The sequence below is a fragment of the Calypte anna genome, unplaced genomic scaffold (assembly GCF_003957555.1).
Source record: "Calypte anna isolate BGI_N300 unplaced genomic scaffold, bCalAnn1_v1.p scaffold_147_arrow_ctg1, whole genome shotgun sequence".
Classification (NCBI taxonomy): Eukaryota; Metazoa; Chordata; class Aves; order Apodiformes; family Trochilidae; genus Calypte; species Calypte anna.
Genome location: NW_022045449.1, coordinates 234551 through 252992, shown reverse-complemented (window position 1 = coordinate 252992; position 18442 = coordinate 234551). Strand labels below are relative to the sequence as shown.

At 50.8% G+C, this 18442-nt stretch overlaps 1 protein-coding gene across 1 annotated transcript; it reads right to left on the bottom strand.

Moving 5' to 3' along the window:
- Positions 1-4789: 4789 nt before the first annotated feature.
- On the bottom strand, positions 4790-7659 carry LOC115600215 (olfactory receptor 14A16-like). Its single transcript, XM_030468502.1, has 2 exons — positions 6679-7659; positions 4790-4909 (listed from the first exon to the last, which is right to left on the bottom strand). The coding sequence occupies exons 1-2, from the start codon at positions 7654-7656 to the stop codon at positions 4790-4792; spliced, it is 1098 nt and encodes a 365-aa protein (XP_030324362.1). The 5' UTR covers positions 7657-7659.
- Positions 7660-18442: the final 10783 nt, after the last annotated feature.

Here is an 18442-nt window from a genome sequence, read left to right as displayed (position 1 = left end):
CCAGGAAGCACCAAATAGCCACCAAAGGAACACAGAAAAGGGGATTTTGGGGTAAAAATTCGAGGATTTGCGGTTGAAAAGGGGGCTTAGGGGTTGAGAAATGGGCATTCGGGGTAGAAAACGAAGGGATTTGGGGTGGAAAAGGGTGATTTGGGGTCTAAAAGGATTTTTTTTGGTAAAAGCTCAACGATTGAGGGTGTAAAATGTAGGATTTGAGATAAAAAATGGTCATTTTTTCATAAAAACAAAGGGGTTTAGGGTAGAAAAGGTGTATTTGGAGATGAAAGGTGGGTTGGGCAGGCAGTCAGGTGTGGCTCTGCCATGTAATAAACTCATGAGTCGAACAAAGTTTTAAGATCAATATATATTTATTGAGGTGTATGAGAAAGGCAGCACGCTGGGCGACCGGGGAGTTACAGCTGCACCAAGGTTCCCCCCAAACTGCAGCAAAGCAGGGTTTTTATACACGTTCATTCAGTTCTGGTTCTTTCAACTTTGCTTAACCTACAAAATACAAAAGAGGCCCCTGGTTTCAACATCTCTACCATATAGGGGTCTACTTGACCTTTTCCTATGATGTTACAGCTTGGTCTCAGAAAAATGGTCAGAGCAAGACATTCCAGTCCTTACGGATTTCCCAGGATGTGGGTCCAGGATGTGGGTCCAGGATGTGGTGGTTACTGATAAATCTCTCCGATCAACAAAACAATCATGTTAAAGATGACAGTCTGTTTATCACAATTCCCCCCTTTTATTTTTTATTGTTTTGTTGATCAAAGCTAATAACCAGTTCATGTTCCAGTCCATGGGTCCGATCATCGTTGTCTTGAGAATTAAGTAAGTTTCCAAGCATACAAGGGCCCAATGTAAAAATCAACCCAACCACCACAAAATCCATCAGGGTGAGAGACCCTAGAGATGTCCTGACTGCAGGAGATGGTTTAGCGACAGCTTGGATCTGGTCCAACAGTGACACCATCACACAGGCACCATGTCCTACACCTGCCCTGACTGCAGGAAAGGTTTTATCAGGAGATCAGCTTTTATCCAACATCAATGGATGTATACGGGTGAGAAACCCTTTAAATGTTCTGAGTGTGGGAAGGAGTTTACCCAGAATTCCCATTTATCACAACATCTCCGCATCCACACGGGAGAGAGACCCTATAAGTGTCTGGAGTGTGGGAAGGAGTTTACCCAGAGTTCCCATTTATCACAACATCACCGCATCCACACGGGAGAGAGACCCTATAAGTGTCTGGAGTGTGGGAAGGAGTTTACCTGGAGTTCCAGTTTATCAGAGCATCAACGGATCCACATGGGGGAGAAAACCTATAAATGTTTTGCGTGTGGGAAGGAGTTTTCCCAGAGTTCCTCTTTATCACGCCATCACCGCATCCATACAGGAGAGAGATCCTGTAAGTGTCTGGAGTGTGGGAAGGTTTTTTCCCAGAGTTTCAACATATCACAGCATCATCGCATCCATACAGGAGAGAAGTTGTATCCCTGCTCTCACTGTGGGAAAGCCTTCAACATCAGCACCTCCTGGATAGATCACCAACATGTCCACACTGGGGAAAAACCCTACACGTGTCCCCAGTGTGGGAAGGGCTTCACAGCCAGCTCGAGTCTCACCCAACACCTACGGATCCATACGGGTGAACATCCCTACAAGTGTCCTGAGTGTGGGAAGAGCTTTGCCAGGAGCACTCATCTGATCAGGCATCGTCTCCTCCACACAGGAGAGAAACCCTACTTGTGTCCCCACTGCTCCAAGAGCTTCAGGCAAAGCTCCCACTTGCTGAGACATCAGCAACTCCATAGGAGTCATCGACCCTAAAGCTGCTCCCAAGAGCAGAGAGAAGAGTTTTTACCAGAGCTACGATCTCATCTCTCATCACCAGACCCACCTCAGCCATCACCAGAAATGAAGGGGCATGGTCAAGGTCACCTCTGGCCTTGAGGTGTCTGAATGGGACCAGGTCTATTTCTTTTTGGTTTTAGTTAGGGAACACCCATGTGGAGCATTTTAGTGTGACTTTGCAGTGGAACTTGGAAAGAAAACAGGACCAAAAATTTGGGATTGTGTCATTTTGAAGTGAAAAGAAACCTTTTCCACTAAGATGCCCTTTTAAAGAGATTTAGATGCAGAAACTCAACTTTACACTTCAGTGTCTAGATGATTGTTGCTGCAAAACTGGGTGGAGGTACACTAGCCTGAAGTTCGATAGCATTTGGGGGTTGGTTTTTTGCACTACCTTCATAGCGCCACTAGTGCTCATCGCCGTCAGGGTGAGGCTCTGAGGAGTCTCGAACCCACGGCATTGGCATTGCGGTACTGCGTCTTAGCCGGCTGTGCCACTCAAGCCTCACCCTGATGGCGAGGAGCGCTTCTGGCACTATGAAGGTAGCGCACTCCTCCAAGAGCAACTGACCTCTCTGCAGGCATGCTCAGGAATGAACTGAGCCTGTGCTTCGAGACTCACCTTTTTACCTTTTATTGGCCCCCTGGTTCTGCTCATGCGCAGTGGGGGCCCGCCCTAACCAGGCACAGGTGGGCTTAACATGAGCTCACCCCCACAACCTGGCAATTAGTGGCACCTGGTTGCCTCGTTACACTACAGCATTCCAAAGTGTTTGCCTTCTGGCATCTATCTTGTCCTTTCCTCCCTAAAGGAGGGCTGCAGGTGGGACCTCTTTCTTCCTTCTGGAGGGTAAAAGTTTTCCTCAGAGCCGAGCAGTTTCCTTGGCTCTGCATACCAGTCTCTAGCAGTAACTATAAACATCAAGTGTTATCAGCCCTAGAAGCAGACACTGTCTGAGAAAATTGCTGTTAATTTCAGCAAGTGCAACTACTTACAAAAGACTTAGCTGAAAGCAAAAGTACAAGACAGAAAATCACCTTTATCTTGGCCAAAACCAGGAAAACCACACAGCTACTCATTCAGCTTTCCCCCAGCAGTGGGGTGGAGGAATGGATTGAAACAAAAAAAGTTTATTGATTGATGAATGATTAAATACTCCTTTTTGCTCATTCCTATTCCTCTCACCTATGCTGCTGCGTAGATGAAACCGACCAACATGGTGACCAGTGACTGTGAAACCCATACAAGGAAAAATTACAACTTAATGTTTCAACATGCTATGATCAAATCTTTCTTTGTTGTTGAACCCCAGCCAGACATTGAACACCACTCAGCTACTCAGTCAGCTTTCCCACTGAAGTGAGGTGGAGGAATGGATTGAGACAAGAAAAGTTTAATGACTGATTAATGATTAAATACTCCTCTTTGCTCATTCCTATTCCTCTCGCATATGCAGATGCTCTCAGCTTCAGGGAGTCAAAGCTCACAAACATTTCAGCACTCTGATTGCCTCCTTAGCCAACTCTGTCACTGTGTTTGTGTCCATCTCTTTGTGTCTCCTGACACAAAGGATTTCTCATAAGATTATCCCTTGTAGAAAGGTGACCTCATGAGGGGCAGCTCATACTTAGCATATGGCTGAGGAGTGTGCTTGATTGGCCACGAAACTATCATGCTTTGCTTTGCTTTGCTTTGTTTGCAAAGAGGAAAACTTCTGCTGTGCCCGTGTGCAGCAGTTCTCTAAGGAAAAGAGGGGAGAGCTGGTGCAAAGGAGCTGAACCATCCAGCTGCAGAGACCAGGGGAGAAGTCTGATGGGAGGAGAAGTGATGCAAGTCCCAAGGGCCAAGGAGAGCAGTGGTGGGGTTGGGGAGGTGAGGAGCAAGGGTGTCCATCCAGGGTCAGACCTCAAGGAACTGCTTCTCCTTCTGGTGCAGACCTCCTGAGGAGACCCTCTGGGTCATTATCACTTGGAGAATGCTGCTAGAACCTCTCCTCTGAAGTACAAAGTAATGAAATATTCCTTTTCAAATAAGAGTGTAAAAGTGCACTGTGAAATTTTCTTCCTGAAATCCACCAGGGAAAAAAATAACAAGTCTAGGGAGCTCTATACGTCTTGAAGACACGAATGAAATTACAAAAGAAAAAAAAGAGCTCCTTTGGTGTTTTCAATTTCATTAAACGAACATCAGAGAGTGGGAGAAGAAGAAAACAAATTCTGATAAAGTATAACTCAAAAGCAAAAACCAAAAAACCTTCACACACTGATGGGCCCCCCCGAGCCTGCCAAAGCCTCCCCATGGCCTCATTAGAGCAGATCACTGGAGGCCATGATTGCAGGAGGCAAAGGCCCTGTGCTGGTGGCTGTAATGCTGAGAAAACCCTTTGGTTTGTTGGATGCAGCAGAAAGGCCAAGCCCTGACCCCAGGCCCTGGGAAGGCAGATCCTGAGAGTCTCAAGAGAAAGTTTCCTCTCCCCAGCGTTGGTGGCCCAGGACACTGCTATGGCCAAGGGGACAATGACCTCACTCCTTGACAGAGCTCTTGGCCACCTCTCCTGCAGGCTGTCCTACACTGTCCCTGCCTGCAGCTCCTTCCCTTCAGGCTGTTGTCACCCTTCCTGCTTTCCCACCTAACTCTCACCCCAGCATTTCCATTCCTTCTCTGGTGTCTCTCTGCTCTCACTGGCTTTGTCTTGAAAACAAAATCCTGGGCTGATCCAGAACCCCTCTGGGTAAACTTCTAACACAGCGATACATATGGGGTGAGACTTCTTGTTCTTTTCCTCCAGTAAGAACCTTCCAAGGTGACCATTGTGATGGGTTTGGACTACCAAGAGAAGTTCCATCATAAAGTCATAGAGCTGTCTGGGTGTGAAGGGATGTGACAGACCAGACTTGTATTTCTCATATATTTCTTATGGTCACTCACTTCTCATGGAGCATCCTCTCCATCATGAAATTCATGACCATGTATTTCTCATGGTCACTCCAAAAGGACTGGCCATACCACCTTTGTAGAAATGAATGAGGAGCCTCATAGGAGACCTACATGATGCATAAAACATTCAGTGGGGGGGAAAAAGTATGTCAGTCTCTGCCTCCAAAAACCTTGGCAGCTGAGGATAGTCACAGGTTGCAGCCCAACCTGTGTCCCTATATTAGCCCATGTTCCACCTTAAGGGATGGAGGCTGCTTTGCACGTCCTCCCTCCGGTTAGGAGAGTGCTTGTGAGCTGTGGTCATGCAGGCTTCAGAAACACAAAGAGTCTGGAGTTTTGCTGGGATGGGTAAAAACTCAGGGACAGAATTAATCGTGATGTGGTCTGAGAAGTGTGTGTTCCTCAGAGTCTGGGATGGATGCTCCTGATCCCATCCCTCTACTCAGTCTTGCTCTGGGCTGGGGGTTCAGGAATGCCCCAGGACATTCCTCTTATAGCTGTTTGTTTGTCTGGTTTTGTTAGGCCTGTTTTGTTTCTTTCCTAGAGAAAGAATTACTCCTCTAAGTAATAAGGTGACCCTCAGTCCTTTCCCTCTGTACCAGTCAGTGGTGTCAGAGGAGCTGTCGAGTATTTTCTGGGACCGTATGGTTTCAGTCCCTCTGCCCAGCAGGGCCAGGTCTGGCACTCAGGTTGGATCCAGCAGCACCTTGGCTCCTCTCTGAGAAGGAGTTCAGAAAGCAAGGGGGTGCGAGCTGTGTCTCCCTGGGTGCCCTCCCTGGGTCATGACAAGTGCCCACCAAGACCTTTCCCACGGGGCTGCTCCCAGCCAGGCAGCCCCAGCCTGTGCCATGGCCCGGCTGAGTCCCCTGCAGGGGCAGACATTGGCACTTGTCCTTCTGAGATTTCTCTCTAGGTGAGCTCTGCTGCTCCTTGATGCCTTTCATGCAGGCACAGCCCAGGACAGGGTGCACTCCTGCTGAAGACAGCTCTTTCTGATGGGATGGCCTCAGTAGTCCCTGGTGCTGTGTCACCTTTGGACATACTCTGTGGCAGCATCTCCAGCCCCATGCCAGCTGTGGGGCTTCAGCGACAGCTCTGCCCCAGGCTCTGCTGCGCTCTGGGCCCAGAGAGAGCACAGGCAGGGCTGGGAGTTCCCCCCATGCAGGCACTGAGCCACGCAGGAGGATGGAGATGCTCTGGGAGAAAGACTCAGCCTCAACTGAGGACACCCATGGCTTTCTCTGCCAGGGTTTCACTTGCCAGCCCAGAACAGCTCCCTCCAGGCTCTCCCACCTCCACTGCCCTTTCTCCCAGAATAGCCCAGTTGCTGCTGGCCCCACACCAGTGCCCAGCCCAGGCTGCTCTGGGCAGTCCCAGCACAGCCCCAGCCCCTCTGAAGGGCACAGCATCTCCTGGGGGGCAGAGAGAGCTCAGAGCCCCAGATGGGTGACCATGCATGGCAAAAGGAGCAGGAGGTACCCTGTGTCCCCTGCTCTCCTCTCCAGGAGATCCGCAGAGCTCTGAAGACCCTCAGGGCCATCCCCTCTGCCCAGCCCAGCACAACAGCCCTGGTCCTTGTGCTCCTCAAGAGCTCTGACTGCTCCAGGCACAGAGCAGCCTTCCCAGGGCTGCTGCAGCCAGGGAGGGGGTTTCACTTCCCATTCATTCCTGATCCACTCAGCACGGACAGCAGACAAAAAAAAATGTTGAAAGTTCATTTATTTGACTTAAAACCAGCAGAGGTCTCCATGTACACAATGTTTTTTGGTCAAATAGGTGGGTGGATAATAAGGTAAGAAGGAAGAGTAATGATACTGAAAATGAAAATGAAAATCACACCTGAAGAAAAAGGAAAAAAATGTAAAGACAGACAGACTAGGAATATCATGCATTGTGAGTCATTTGCAGAAGACAGGAGGCAGCTTATGGCTGCTGAAAATCCCATTAGCTGTTTTCTCAGAGAACCCTTGAGCTCTTGGTTCCTCATGCTGTAGATGAGGGGGTTCACTGCTGGAGGAACCACTGAATATAGAACTGTCACTGCAAGGTCCAGGGATGAGGAAGAGATGGAGGGGGGCTTCAGGTAGGCAAAGGTTCCAGTGCTGACGAAGAGGGAGACCACGGCCAGGTGAGGGAGGCATGTGGAAAAGGCTTTGTGCCTTCCCTGCTCAGAGGGGATCCTCAGCACAGCCCTGAAGATCTCCACATACGACATCAATATGAAAACAAAACAACCAAAAGCTAAACAGATACTGACTACAATAAGCCCAAGTTCCCTGAGGTAGGAGTGTGAGCAGGAGAGCTTGAGGATCTGGGGGATTTCACAGAAGAACTGGTCCAGGGCATTGCCCTGGCAGAGGGGCAGGGAAAATGTATTGGCTGTGTGCAGCAGAGAATAGAGAAACCCAGTGCCCCAGGCAGCTGCTGCCATGTGGACACAAGCTCTGCTGCCCAGGAGGGTCCCATAGTGCAGGGGTTTGCAGATGGCCACGTACCGGTCATAGGACATGATGGTCAGGAGAGAAAACTCTGCTGAGATGAAGAAAGCAAAGAAGAAGACCTGTGCAACACATCCCTTGTAGGAGATGTTGGTGTTGTCCCAGAGGGAATTGGCCATGGCTTTGGGCAGAGTGGTGGAGATGGATCCCAGGTCGAGGAGGGAGAGGTTGAGGAGGAAGAAGTACATGGGGGTGTGGAGGTGGTGGTCACAGGTGATGGTGGTGATGATGAGGCCGTTGCCCAGGAAGGCAGCCAGGTAGATGCCCAGGAAGAGCCAGAAGTGCAAGAGCTGCAGCTCCTGCCTGTCTGCAAATGCCAGGAGCAGGAATTGGATGATGGAGGTACTGTTAGACATTGTCTGCTTTTCACCATGGGGCACTGACCAAAGAAAAAAAAGAATAAATTTCATTGAAACCTGTCTAGAATATCAAAGCAAACTTCACTATCATCTTTTCCTGGTATAGACACACACACTTTACCACAAGACCTTCTTTCAGCTCTATGGTTGGATCTCTTAGAAGAAACTATTACTAGTGAAATTTGTCATATCAAAGCAGTATTAAACAAGAGGGATTGTCAGCATCTGTACTTTCAGTGCTGAAGAACCAGGTTGCAGAAGGCAGTTGCAGAGAGGTTTGGTTTTTAATTCAGCTCCCCCATCTCTCCTGGGGAATGTTCTTGGATGTCTCAAACCCTCAGCATTTCTGCTGCACTTGTAGAGAACAGAACAAGGCAAGAGGATGTCCTGTGTCTGTGTGCAGAGAAGGGGGAGCTGGTCTGATGAAGGGAGGGTCAGCTCCTCCCCAACCTCACAGAGGGCATTGCCCAGAGCTCCAGAGGGTAGAAGGAAGATGGACACCTCCTTGCCATGGACACATCTGCTGCCTGGAGCTGCCCCAGCCAGGAGCTCTTTCCTTGGCCCCGTCTCCCTTCCTGCCCCTGCTCAGAGAGCCCAGCCCAGCCCCTGGGTGCCCAGCTCTACCCTGCAACCACTCAGGGGGTGCAGGGGCTCAAGAACAGGGCACAGCCCCCTGAGGACAATGGAAAGGGGAAGCTGAGCTGAGCTGAGCTGCTGGGGGGTGGTGGGTGGAGACAGTTCCCAAGGTTCCCAGTTCCCTTCGACGTGATGCTGGAGGAGTCTCAGCACCTGCTCTCCCCTGCACAGTTGAGTTTCCATCCCCCCAAGCTGAGCCAGAGACAAGTGGAAGCAGAGTAGCTTCTCTTTCCCCAGCTCTCCTCCGTGTCAGTGCTCACAGCCCCCATCCCACCCACTGAGTGCTCAGCTCTGCCCTGCAGACCCCTCCTGGAAGAAGCAGGACCTGTCCAGGGGCATCTCTGGCTTTGCAGGGGCTGAGGAGGAGCTCAGACAAGGGCTAAGGAGATCTGGGGTCTGTGTGCCTTCTGGAGATTACAGAAAGAGTTTTCCAGGCCCTGGAGAGACAAGTGGAAGCCGATCCTGAGGAGAGCCCAGCCAGGAGCAGGAAAGCCCTGCCCTGAAGGGACTCCTGAAAATCCCCTCAGAAATCTTCTGGGCATCAGCTGGAGCTGTGAGCAGCCCTGAGCAATTCATCCCTCTCTCACCAGCACCAGGAGCCTGCCCTGTGCTCCCTGTCTCCTGCCAGCCACAGCTTCTGCCAGCACCAGGGAGCTCCCCGGGCAGGCTGAGAGCTGCCCCTGGCAGGCAGGCAGGCAGCAGAGTCCCTGCCCCAGCACACAGCCCCTGGGCTGCAGGACCCTGCTCTGAAGGACAGCCCTGGGCACCCCTGCCTGCACACACCCCCTCACTCCTCTTCACAATTCCCCTTCCACCTCCAGCTCCTTTCCCCCTTACAGCTCCCAGCACCTCTGGCTCTGCAGCTTTAGGAGATGCCTCCAGGAACTGCACCAGCTTCACTGCCCTGCACCAGAAACTCACCATGTCAGAAGCTGGGAAGGTTCTCCTCCACTCAGCTGGAATTCATCCCCTCAGTCTTCTCCCCCTTGAAGCTCTCTCTGCCTTGCTCATCTCCCCCAGATACCCTGGCAGTGCCCTCAGCCCTGCTGCGCTCTGCAGAGGAGCTGCTCCTGCCCAGAGCTGTCTCTCTGCAGCACTGCCCACTTGCCAGCAGCTCCCTCCATCCCAGGAGCCCAGCTCACAGCTGTAATGAGCCCTCTGGGGGGTTGATGCTGAGCCCATGACAATTGCTCAACAGGCAAGGAGGGGAAGCTACAGAAGATTCTTTCTCCACAAGAAAGTCCAAGGCAGAGTCCCAAGTTTACAAAGTTTCTTGGCGTGTGCCTGGCTCACCCTGAGGGACAGCCCTGAGAAAGCAGCGTCCCCTGCAGGGTGTGGGGGGAGCAGGAAGCAGGAGGCAGTGATGGCAGGTGGGGAAAAGGAAGGTGCAGGTGGCTCTGGTGCTGAGGAAGCCTGGCTGTGTGTCAGGACTGCAAAGGGTCCAGCCCTGAACTCATTCCCCAAAGGTGCCAGCCCTGAGCCCCAGCCCCTGGCAAGGGAGGGAGATCCTGTCCCTCCCTCAGCCCTCAGGGCTCTTCTCCTGGCAGCAGTGGCATGTGGAGATGGGCAATGCCAAGGGCAGGACTATGGCATGGCACCTCCCAGCCTCCTGCACATGGACAAGGAGGCCCTGAGCCCCAGTGCTGCTGGAAGCTCCACTTGTCTGCCCATGGCCATCAGGGACAGAGACAAGAGCCATCAGCAAAGGCATGGAGAGCTTGGCTCTGCCAAGTGTGCCTCCAGCTTTTCCACAGCTTTTCCCTCTCTCCTCTCCAGCACAGTCTGTCCTGGGCTGTCCCATCCCCTGTGCCTCTTGCCCTGCAGGCTCTGCTCCTTCACCCGCCTGCCCCACCTTGCTGTCCCCTTCCTCTCCTGACATCTCTGTGTCCTCCCTGCCTCTGCCTTGGCACACAGAGCCTTGGGCTGATCCATGCTCCTTCTGGGGGATGTGGTGTTCCCCAGCATGGCCCTTGCAGTGACATTTCTTTCTTCTGCTCTCCACTCCAGGCCTCTCTAGCTGCCCTTTGGGCCATTCTTTCTTGCCGAAGCTGTTTCCCACTGGAAAGTAAAGCTCCACCATGCCCAAACCCACCCTTTAGGAAGTCCTAAGATACTAGTCTACTGTCACCAGTCTCCATAGCACTGAGCCTTGTCCCATCAACCTCTGCAGACTGGCCATGTGACTGGGGCCTCTAAACCATATCTGGGGTGACCTCTAGGCACTCTTCATGGTAACGGAGGTGGTCAAAGTTCCTATCGTCATAGAATCATAGAATCACAAACTTATTTGTGTTTCAGGGGACCTGAATCCAATCCCCCTTTAATTAGCAGGGCCAGGCACTATTAGATAAGGTCTACCAGAAAAGTAGACCTCCTCAGACCTCCTGAAGCCTCATCTTGAATATCTCCAGGGATAAGGCTACGATTACCTCCTTGGGCATCCTCTTCTCTTTTATCCACTGCCCTCTATGTAAAGAACGTTTTCCTAACATCCGATCCAAGTCTTGAACATCTCTCATATGAAGAATAACTGTGACATTTTGAGCTGTTTAGTTTTCAGAAAAGAAGACTAAGGAGGGGATGTTGTGAATGTCTGTAAATATCTCAAAGGTGAGTGTAAAAATGAAGGAGCCAATCTCTTTTCAGTGGAACAATGGCTTAAGCTAGAACATAGAAAGTTCCACCTCAACATGAGGAGAAACTTCTTGTCTGTGAGGCTGTGGGAATACTGGAACAGGCTGCCCAGAGGGGCTGTGGAATCTCCTTCTCTGGAGACTTTCAAGACATACCTGGGTGTGTTCCTGCGTGGTCTACCCTGGGTGATCCTGCTTTGGCACAGGGGTGCGACTGGATGATCTCTAGAGGTCCCGTCCAACCCCTAACATTCCATGATTCTATGATTCTATGACCTCAGTCCCTGGGACAGTGATGGGGTCCAGCCTGCTCCAGGCAGGTGAAGGACAAAGAGGGGATTACTGAAGCAGAGTGGGCAGGGGACAGAAAGGCCTGGGGTGCACCTGGCCTTTAGCAAGCCCTTTGCCATGCTCTACCATTGTCCTGTTGTAGCCAGACTGGTGATGTCTGGATTGAAGAGGTGGGTGATGTGGTGGGTGGGAAGTTGACAAGATGATGAGGGTCACAGTGCCATCAGGGATCCAAAGTCCTCCTGGAAGGATGTGATGGTGCCTCAGTGTCCAGAACTTGTTCCAACACTGTTTCCTGTCTTTATCCATGGGCACGATCACTTTCCTACTCCTGCTGGCCATGCTATTCCTGATACAAGCCAGGATTTTGGTGGCCTTCTTGACCACCTGGGCACACAGCTGGCTGATACTCAGATGTCTGTCCACAAGCTCTGACTGAGGCTGATGCTGTGGATGGGATTAAAAAGTTAGTTCCATGCGGACAGGGGCAGGGTTGGCTTCAGTTGGGTGGGAGGTGTCCCTACCCATGCATGCAGCGGTTTGGAACCAGATGATCTTTAACCCTTCCAACCCAATCCATTCTATGATTCCATTGCTCTGTGACACAGTCCCAACCAGTTCCAGGCCTGGGATTCTCCACAGCCACCACCAGGGCTTTGTGATGCAGGGTCTGGTGCCTGCACACCACTGTAACGGGGGTCTCTGCGGTGACCCTGGGGGTATATAAGGGGTGTGGGCACCTGAGGTGCCCATATCTGGGAGAGCACCTCCCTCAGGAGTCAGCAGCTGCCCTGGGTGACCATGGAATGTCTGTGGCAGAAAATTCCCAAGATGTCCCTGGAGAAGGAGGTGGAAGCCTGCTGCCAGCCCTCCACAAGACCCCAAGGTCAGTGACTGAAGGAAGGGCCAGAACAGAAGTTCCCCTGCAGGCTGTGGGGAGAGGGCAGCTGTCCCCTGCAGCCCATGGAGGAGCACGGAGGGGCAGATGTGGATCTGCAGCTCTGAATCACCCTGCACCAGGGTGATGTCAGTTAATAACTGAAATACATAAAATTTTAGAAAAAAAGTCACATATGAGGAACGTGAGCATGGCTGGGGCAAGGGCAGGAAGGTGAGATGGCTTTTATCTTTCTGTGTCTAGATTTCTAGTGAGTTCCATGGGGAAAGGGACAGGGTTGGCTTCAGTTGGGTGGGAGGTTTCCCTACCCATGCATGGAGGGGGTTGGGACAAGGTGATCTTTAACCCTTTCAACCTAACCCCTTCTATGATTTTGTGATTTTCTTACATGGTCTCAGACAGTTCCCAGCATGAGCTCTCAACAGCACCACCAGGGCTTTGTGATGGGATAGGTGCAGTTTCTCAGCTGTTCCCTTTACAGCTGAGACCCAGGCCTCATGAGAAGCCATGACAGCATCTTCATATTCTCCTGCTGTTTTAATCCCATCACCCACAGTTGGTTCCATTTCTCCAGGAACCCATAACATTACTGACAGTGTAGGGTTAAATGGGGATGGTGCAGCATGCACAAACCTTTGCCTCACACGCTTAGGGCATGGCATGTGATAAGGATCTGCAGTCTCATCATTGGTAGAGATCACATCTCGTACAGCCAATGCTTTCAGATACCTGAGAGCTTTTCCAAGTGTGGGTGCTTTGACCTGTGGGGAACTTATTTCGTCTTTATAGGGATATTTCCTGTGTGTATGAAATGTGTGTCCTATGGGTATCTCCTAGGTGTGTGAAGAAACACTGTGCCATGTACCACAGTGCTGAAGACCATATCACAACTACGGTTCTTGAGCAGCTCTCACCAAGAATGAACCACAGAGCAACACTAATCCCAGATAAAAAGCCACAGGTCACATACCCTGAGTACCAAAATTACGGCATGATTGGTTTAATTTCCAACCCTGTGAAATTTCCAAAGAAAATAGTTTCATTTCCACTCAGCAGAGCCATCTGGCTTCTGTCTTTGGATTAATTGTTACCTTTTGCATTTTGAATTGTTCCTCTGATAACCTGGCCATTCATGGCCTAGAAATGCCAATTCTTCCTTTGTATGGAGTTGCTGGGGACTGGTCAGATTCCAGTATGGTCCCTCAGGAGTCCAATACTGGGACCAGTCCTGTTCAGTATATTAAACAGTGACACAGAGAGTGGGATCAAGTGCACCCTCAGGGAGCTTGAAAGTGACACTATGCTGAGTGAGTCAAGTGACACATTAGAGAGACAGGATGTCAAGCAGAGCAGATGGTTTTAGTTAGTGGACAATCAAGGACTATGAGTAAGGTACAGCACGATTGGTTTAATTTCCAGCCCTGTGAGATTTCCAAAGAGAATTGTTTGACTCCCACTCAGCAGAGCCATCTGGGTATCCTCCCACTGAAGTCAAAATTCAAACTATTCATATGAATGAGTTGAAATTTCAACTGGGCTCAAGCTAATAAGCTTAAGCCCCACGTTGGGCACCAATAAATCTGTCAGGGTTTACCACGGGGCCGGCAATTAACTGAATGACAGATGCTCTGTATTAATACCCCTCTCCACCCTGATAAAGAAAGGAGAGAGAATAAGGGAGAGAGACTTATGGGTTGGAAACTAAACTACTCAGCTTTAATGAAACAGGAATGATAGAAAGCAAAATTGGTAAATATATCCAAATATACAGAAAAATGGTACCATGTTCCTCCCCCCCTCACCCCTAATAACTCTCATGTCAAAACCAAGGCTTCAGGGCAGCCCTGGGAAAGTCCAGGCTGGACTCCTGGGGTCAGCAGGCCTCTTTTTATCCCAGATCAATTGTAGTGGTGATGGTGGGGTGATCATTGCCATCTTGGATTCCGCCCTCCTTGTCCTTCAGTTTAAAGCCTTTTTAAAGCAGTTTAAAGAAGGAGCTGCAGGCATGGACAGTGTAGGGCAGCCTGCAGGAGAGGTGGCCAAGGGCTCTGGAAGGCTGAAAGGCCCAAGAGGACCAAGGGCTTTGTCACCTCAGACATGGCAGCTGCCTCCACCACCATGGTCTACCGGGAGTCATTTTGTCCTGGGGCTCTGGACTTCCTTTCCCCTTCTTGGGGAAGTCAAGACACATCAGAAATTTTATTACTCATTTTCATGCTCTACTGTCCCCAGGAAGAGTCCTGACCCACAAATGTGGGATGGCCTCTGCCTTCCCATTTCCTGGGGTTCAGAGATTGGCCTGACTAATCCATAAAATAAATAAATAAACAAACAAATAAATGAATATCTCTGGATTCAGAGCCACCTTTACGGAATCATTGCCTCCCTCCATACATGGCCTCCAGTGACCTTCTCTTACAAGTCTCTGGGGATGCTTTGTCAGTAATGGGACCCAATGGAGCCAATCAATACTTCAAGATAATTTGGGTTTTTGTTTTGGCTTTAACTTCTAAAGATGTTTCTTTCTTGTTCTCCTGTCAGTACCTGAGGATCATGGACTCAGTCCCTCTGGCACCATGGGGACCATTACAGTACTGAGCAGCCATGAGTCACCCTGTGCTGTTTTCAGTGTTCAAGACTTGCACAGCTGATTGAAGAGGTTTCAGTATGTAGGAAGATAACAAAGAGCATATAATAAAAACTATTGTAAAAGTTCTGTTTTACTGGTTTTCAGTTTAGGAGTTGTATATTCAACTGGTATTGGTGCAAAGTGTCTTTGAAAGAGGCCTGAACAGTGAGGAAAAACCTTTGAGATCCAACGATTCATGAAGAACATTGACTGGACCTCACCTCCCCAAACACAACATTGCTCTCATTGGCTCCCTGGGAAGGCCCTGGGATAATTTGCCTCCACCACCTTGTCAGTTCCACCACTTGTACCCTCTATCCAGCAGGCACTGCTTGTTCAGCTCACTCCTGTCCCCACGCTGCCACTTCATCCCCACCCACCCACCCCGCATGGCACCAGCATCATCGGGGTCTCTGCGGGGAGCCCCGAGCGCTGGCAGCGATTGTCCTGTCACACACTGAGGGGATGGGGGCAGCGGCAGCGAGCCCGTTCCTGCCCTGCCTGCAGGACACCTTCCCTTAGGGGCAGGAGGAGCAATGCATGACAAGTGTCCCTTTCCAAAAGCCCGCAGCAGCCTCTCTTTCCTACGGCAGCTGCTTTCTGCACTGCCATCAAGAACGCCCTGCAGGCTGCACTTTGCATTTCCCCCTAAGAAAGGGAATGGTCGTTCTTGGCATCACCCAGCACGGACACAATGTCCTGGCTTTTGAAGAAAACTCAACACAAAAAGTGGGGACACCCACTCCCACTGCCTCACAGGTGACTGCCCTGCCCTCCGTGCCTCCCACTGGCCCTGGCCCCGCCGCCCTGGGTTTTCCCAGGGGCTCTGCAAGTGAAGAGGGGAAAGGAGGAGGTGGGGGCCAGGGAATCCAAATTCCAAAAGTCTACAGTTGAGGCCAATAAAAGGTCAGGCTGTCCCACCAGGCAGTGGGACAGAGAGGGAACAGTCTTGGAGGTTCCTGGAGTGTGTGGAAGAGACCTTCCTGACACAGCTGGTGAGGCAACCAACCAGAGGAAACACAGCAATGAATCTCCTGTTTGGGGAAACAGAAGGTCTTGTAATTGATGTGATGGTTGGAGGCCATTTCTGCCACAGTGATGATGAAATAATAGAGATCTCCATCCCTACAAGCACAGAATCATAGAACTATCAAGGTTGGATATAATATCATCGAGTCCAGCTGTCCACCCTTACACCCCTAACCACTAAAACACCCACTGTAGCTCTTCATTTATCTTTTTTTTTAATAGCTCCAGGAATGGTGCCCCCACCACCTCCCTGGGCAGCCTGGTTCAATGCTCCACCACTCTTTCTCTGAAGATGTTTTTCATATAATCAAAACTGAACCTCCTCCGGTGGAGCTTTAACCCATTTCCTCTTGTCCTATCACCGGTCAGAAGAGAGAAGAGGCCAACATCTTCTTGTTACTACCTCTTCTGTAGTAGTTGTAGAGAGCAATGAGGTAAGATCACTTCCCTGGCCCTGCTGGTCGCACTCTACCTGAATAAGGCCAGGATGGTTGTTGTCTTCTTGGCCACCTGGGAACACTGCTGGCTCATGGTCAGCTGGCTGTCAGTCAGCACCCGCAGGTCCCTCTCTGCTAGGCAGCTCTCCAGCCACTCCTCCCAAGCCTGTAGTGCTGCTGGGGGTTGGTGTGGCCCAAGTGCAGGATCCAACTTTTGGTCTTAGTGAAACTCAGGCACTTGGCCTTGGCCCATCCATCAAGCCTGTCCAGATCCTTCTGCAGAGCCTCCCTACCCTCAGGCACATCAACACTTCCACCCAGCTTAGTGTCCAGGCACCAAACCCCTCATCACAAAGCCCTGGTGGTGGCTGTGGAGACGCCCAGGGCTGGAACTGGCTGCGACTGTGTCACAGAATCATGGAATAAATGATCCTGGAACGGTCATTGTTTTATTCATACTTTTTAAATGATAAACCCTATCTGGATGTCCTTGCAAGCTGCTGACACTCATTCTGGGAACAAGTAATACTGTACCACCACTCACCAATGGAAAGTTTCTGCCAGTGATTCAAATGAAGAAACATCGCTCAGAGGAGCTGAGGTATTTTGGGGGCTCTAGTTCTGCCTCTTTGTCTTTTCACCATCCTTTTTCTTTCTTCAAAGAGTTCTTGGAGTGAGAGGTTGATGAGTCACAGAATATTCCAGTCTGGAAGAGACCTCTGAGCATCTCCTTGTCTGAGTGCCCTGCTCAAGGCAGGATGAACCAGATGAGGTTTCTTAAGGGCTCCCCCAGCATACCTTCATTCACAAAGGGGCTGAGAGTGCCTTTTGTCCAATCCCACAGGGCATTATAAAGAGAGAGAATATAATCTGATGAAGTGCTGGTCACTGAGGCACCATCACTGTCTGCCAGGAGGACTTTGAATCACTGATGGCATGTGGCTCTCATCGACTAGTGACCTCCCCACCCACAGCATCTTCCAGGTTTTACATCCAGACATCACCCATCTGGGTATTAATATACAACAACAGACAATGTCAAAAGGCTTGCTGAAGTCCAGGTGAACCCCATGCCCTTCTTTCCTCTGCCCACTCTGGTTCAGCAATCCCTCTCCAGAGCGGCCTGGAGTGCTCTGCAGGAGCTTTGGCCGGATCAGCATCTCAGGGACAGAGGTGATGCTGACCACAAGGTAATACACCTTCTGGTCATTCATGTCTAGCAGAAATGTCTGTAACAAAGGTGCAGTTACGCTCTCAGGACAGAGCTTCCAGCCCATGAAACTTTTAGGAAAGGTGACAGAGAGACCAGCACTGAACCCAAGATGTGGCCACCAGCAGGAAACACTCAAAGGTGACAAAGGTTCATAAAGTATGAACCCACGCACCCTGTCCCCAGGCTGCTCCTCACGCCGAGCTGGGGGTGCTGCTCTGCAGAGAACAGGGCTGGGGTGCCCAGGGCTGACTCTGCTCATGGGCTGTGCTGGTCAAGCTGGGAGGCAGACCCAGCTGATGGTGCTCACTGCCACTGACCACCTCCCACACAAGCTCTTGGGTGCCCATGGAGGGTGCTCAGAGGGGCCCTGCCTGATTCCAGGGTCATGGGCTGTCATTAGTGCACAACATTCACCATCCCTGAGGGCTCTGGACACCAAAGAAGTGACAAAGGAACCAGCCCTAAGTCCCCAATCCCCTCCTGGGACCATGATGGCATCAGAGAGAGCCCACAGAGAAAGCAGCAGAGCAACAATCTCTGCAGAGTCACCTCCTTGGGCAGCTTCTGGAGAGCAAGTGTGGAAGAAGAGCTGAGCTGAGGAGATCCCCTGTGATGATGGAAGGGCTGTTCTGGAGGCCAGCTCTGTCCCAGCAGTGCCCGTGCCCTGTCCCTGCCTGCGGGCACAGAACTGTCACACTGCAGGGCTGTGACCAAGCTGCTAGAGCACTCAGGCCTTACCCAAGGGTGCAGAAGGAGACTGTGGAGCTGGAAAGTGGACAGCTTGGAAAAGATCAAGTGCTGGTGCTCCCGGGCAGTGCCCTTCTGCCCGGACTCTTTCCCCTTCACCTCTGCACACAGGCACTGCCCTTCAGCTTATGAGAGGGTCTCAAAGGAAGGGCCTCAGGCAAATGAGTCACTGGAAGGTTCTTTGTTCTGCTTAAATACACACAAACAGAGCACAGTTCCTGACTGACACAGCACTCTAGGTAAAAAAAAATAAAATACAGAGACACATAA

What these genes read in the sequence shown, in the direction of transcription:
- LOC115600215 (XM_030468502.1), bottom strand. Translation starts at nt 7,656, where the DNA reads ATGTCTAACAGTACCTCCATCATCCAATTCCTGCTCCTGGCATTTGCA. An exon ending in CACAATGCATGATATTCCTA is followed by an intron (nt 4,910 to 6,678) that starts GTCTGTCTGTCT and finishes TGCATCATGTAG; the next exon opens with GTCTCCTATGAGGCTCCTCA.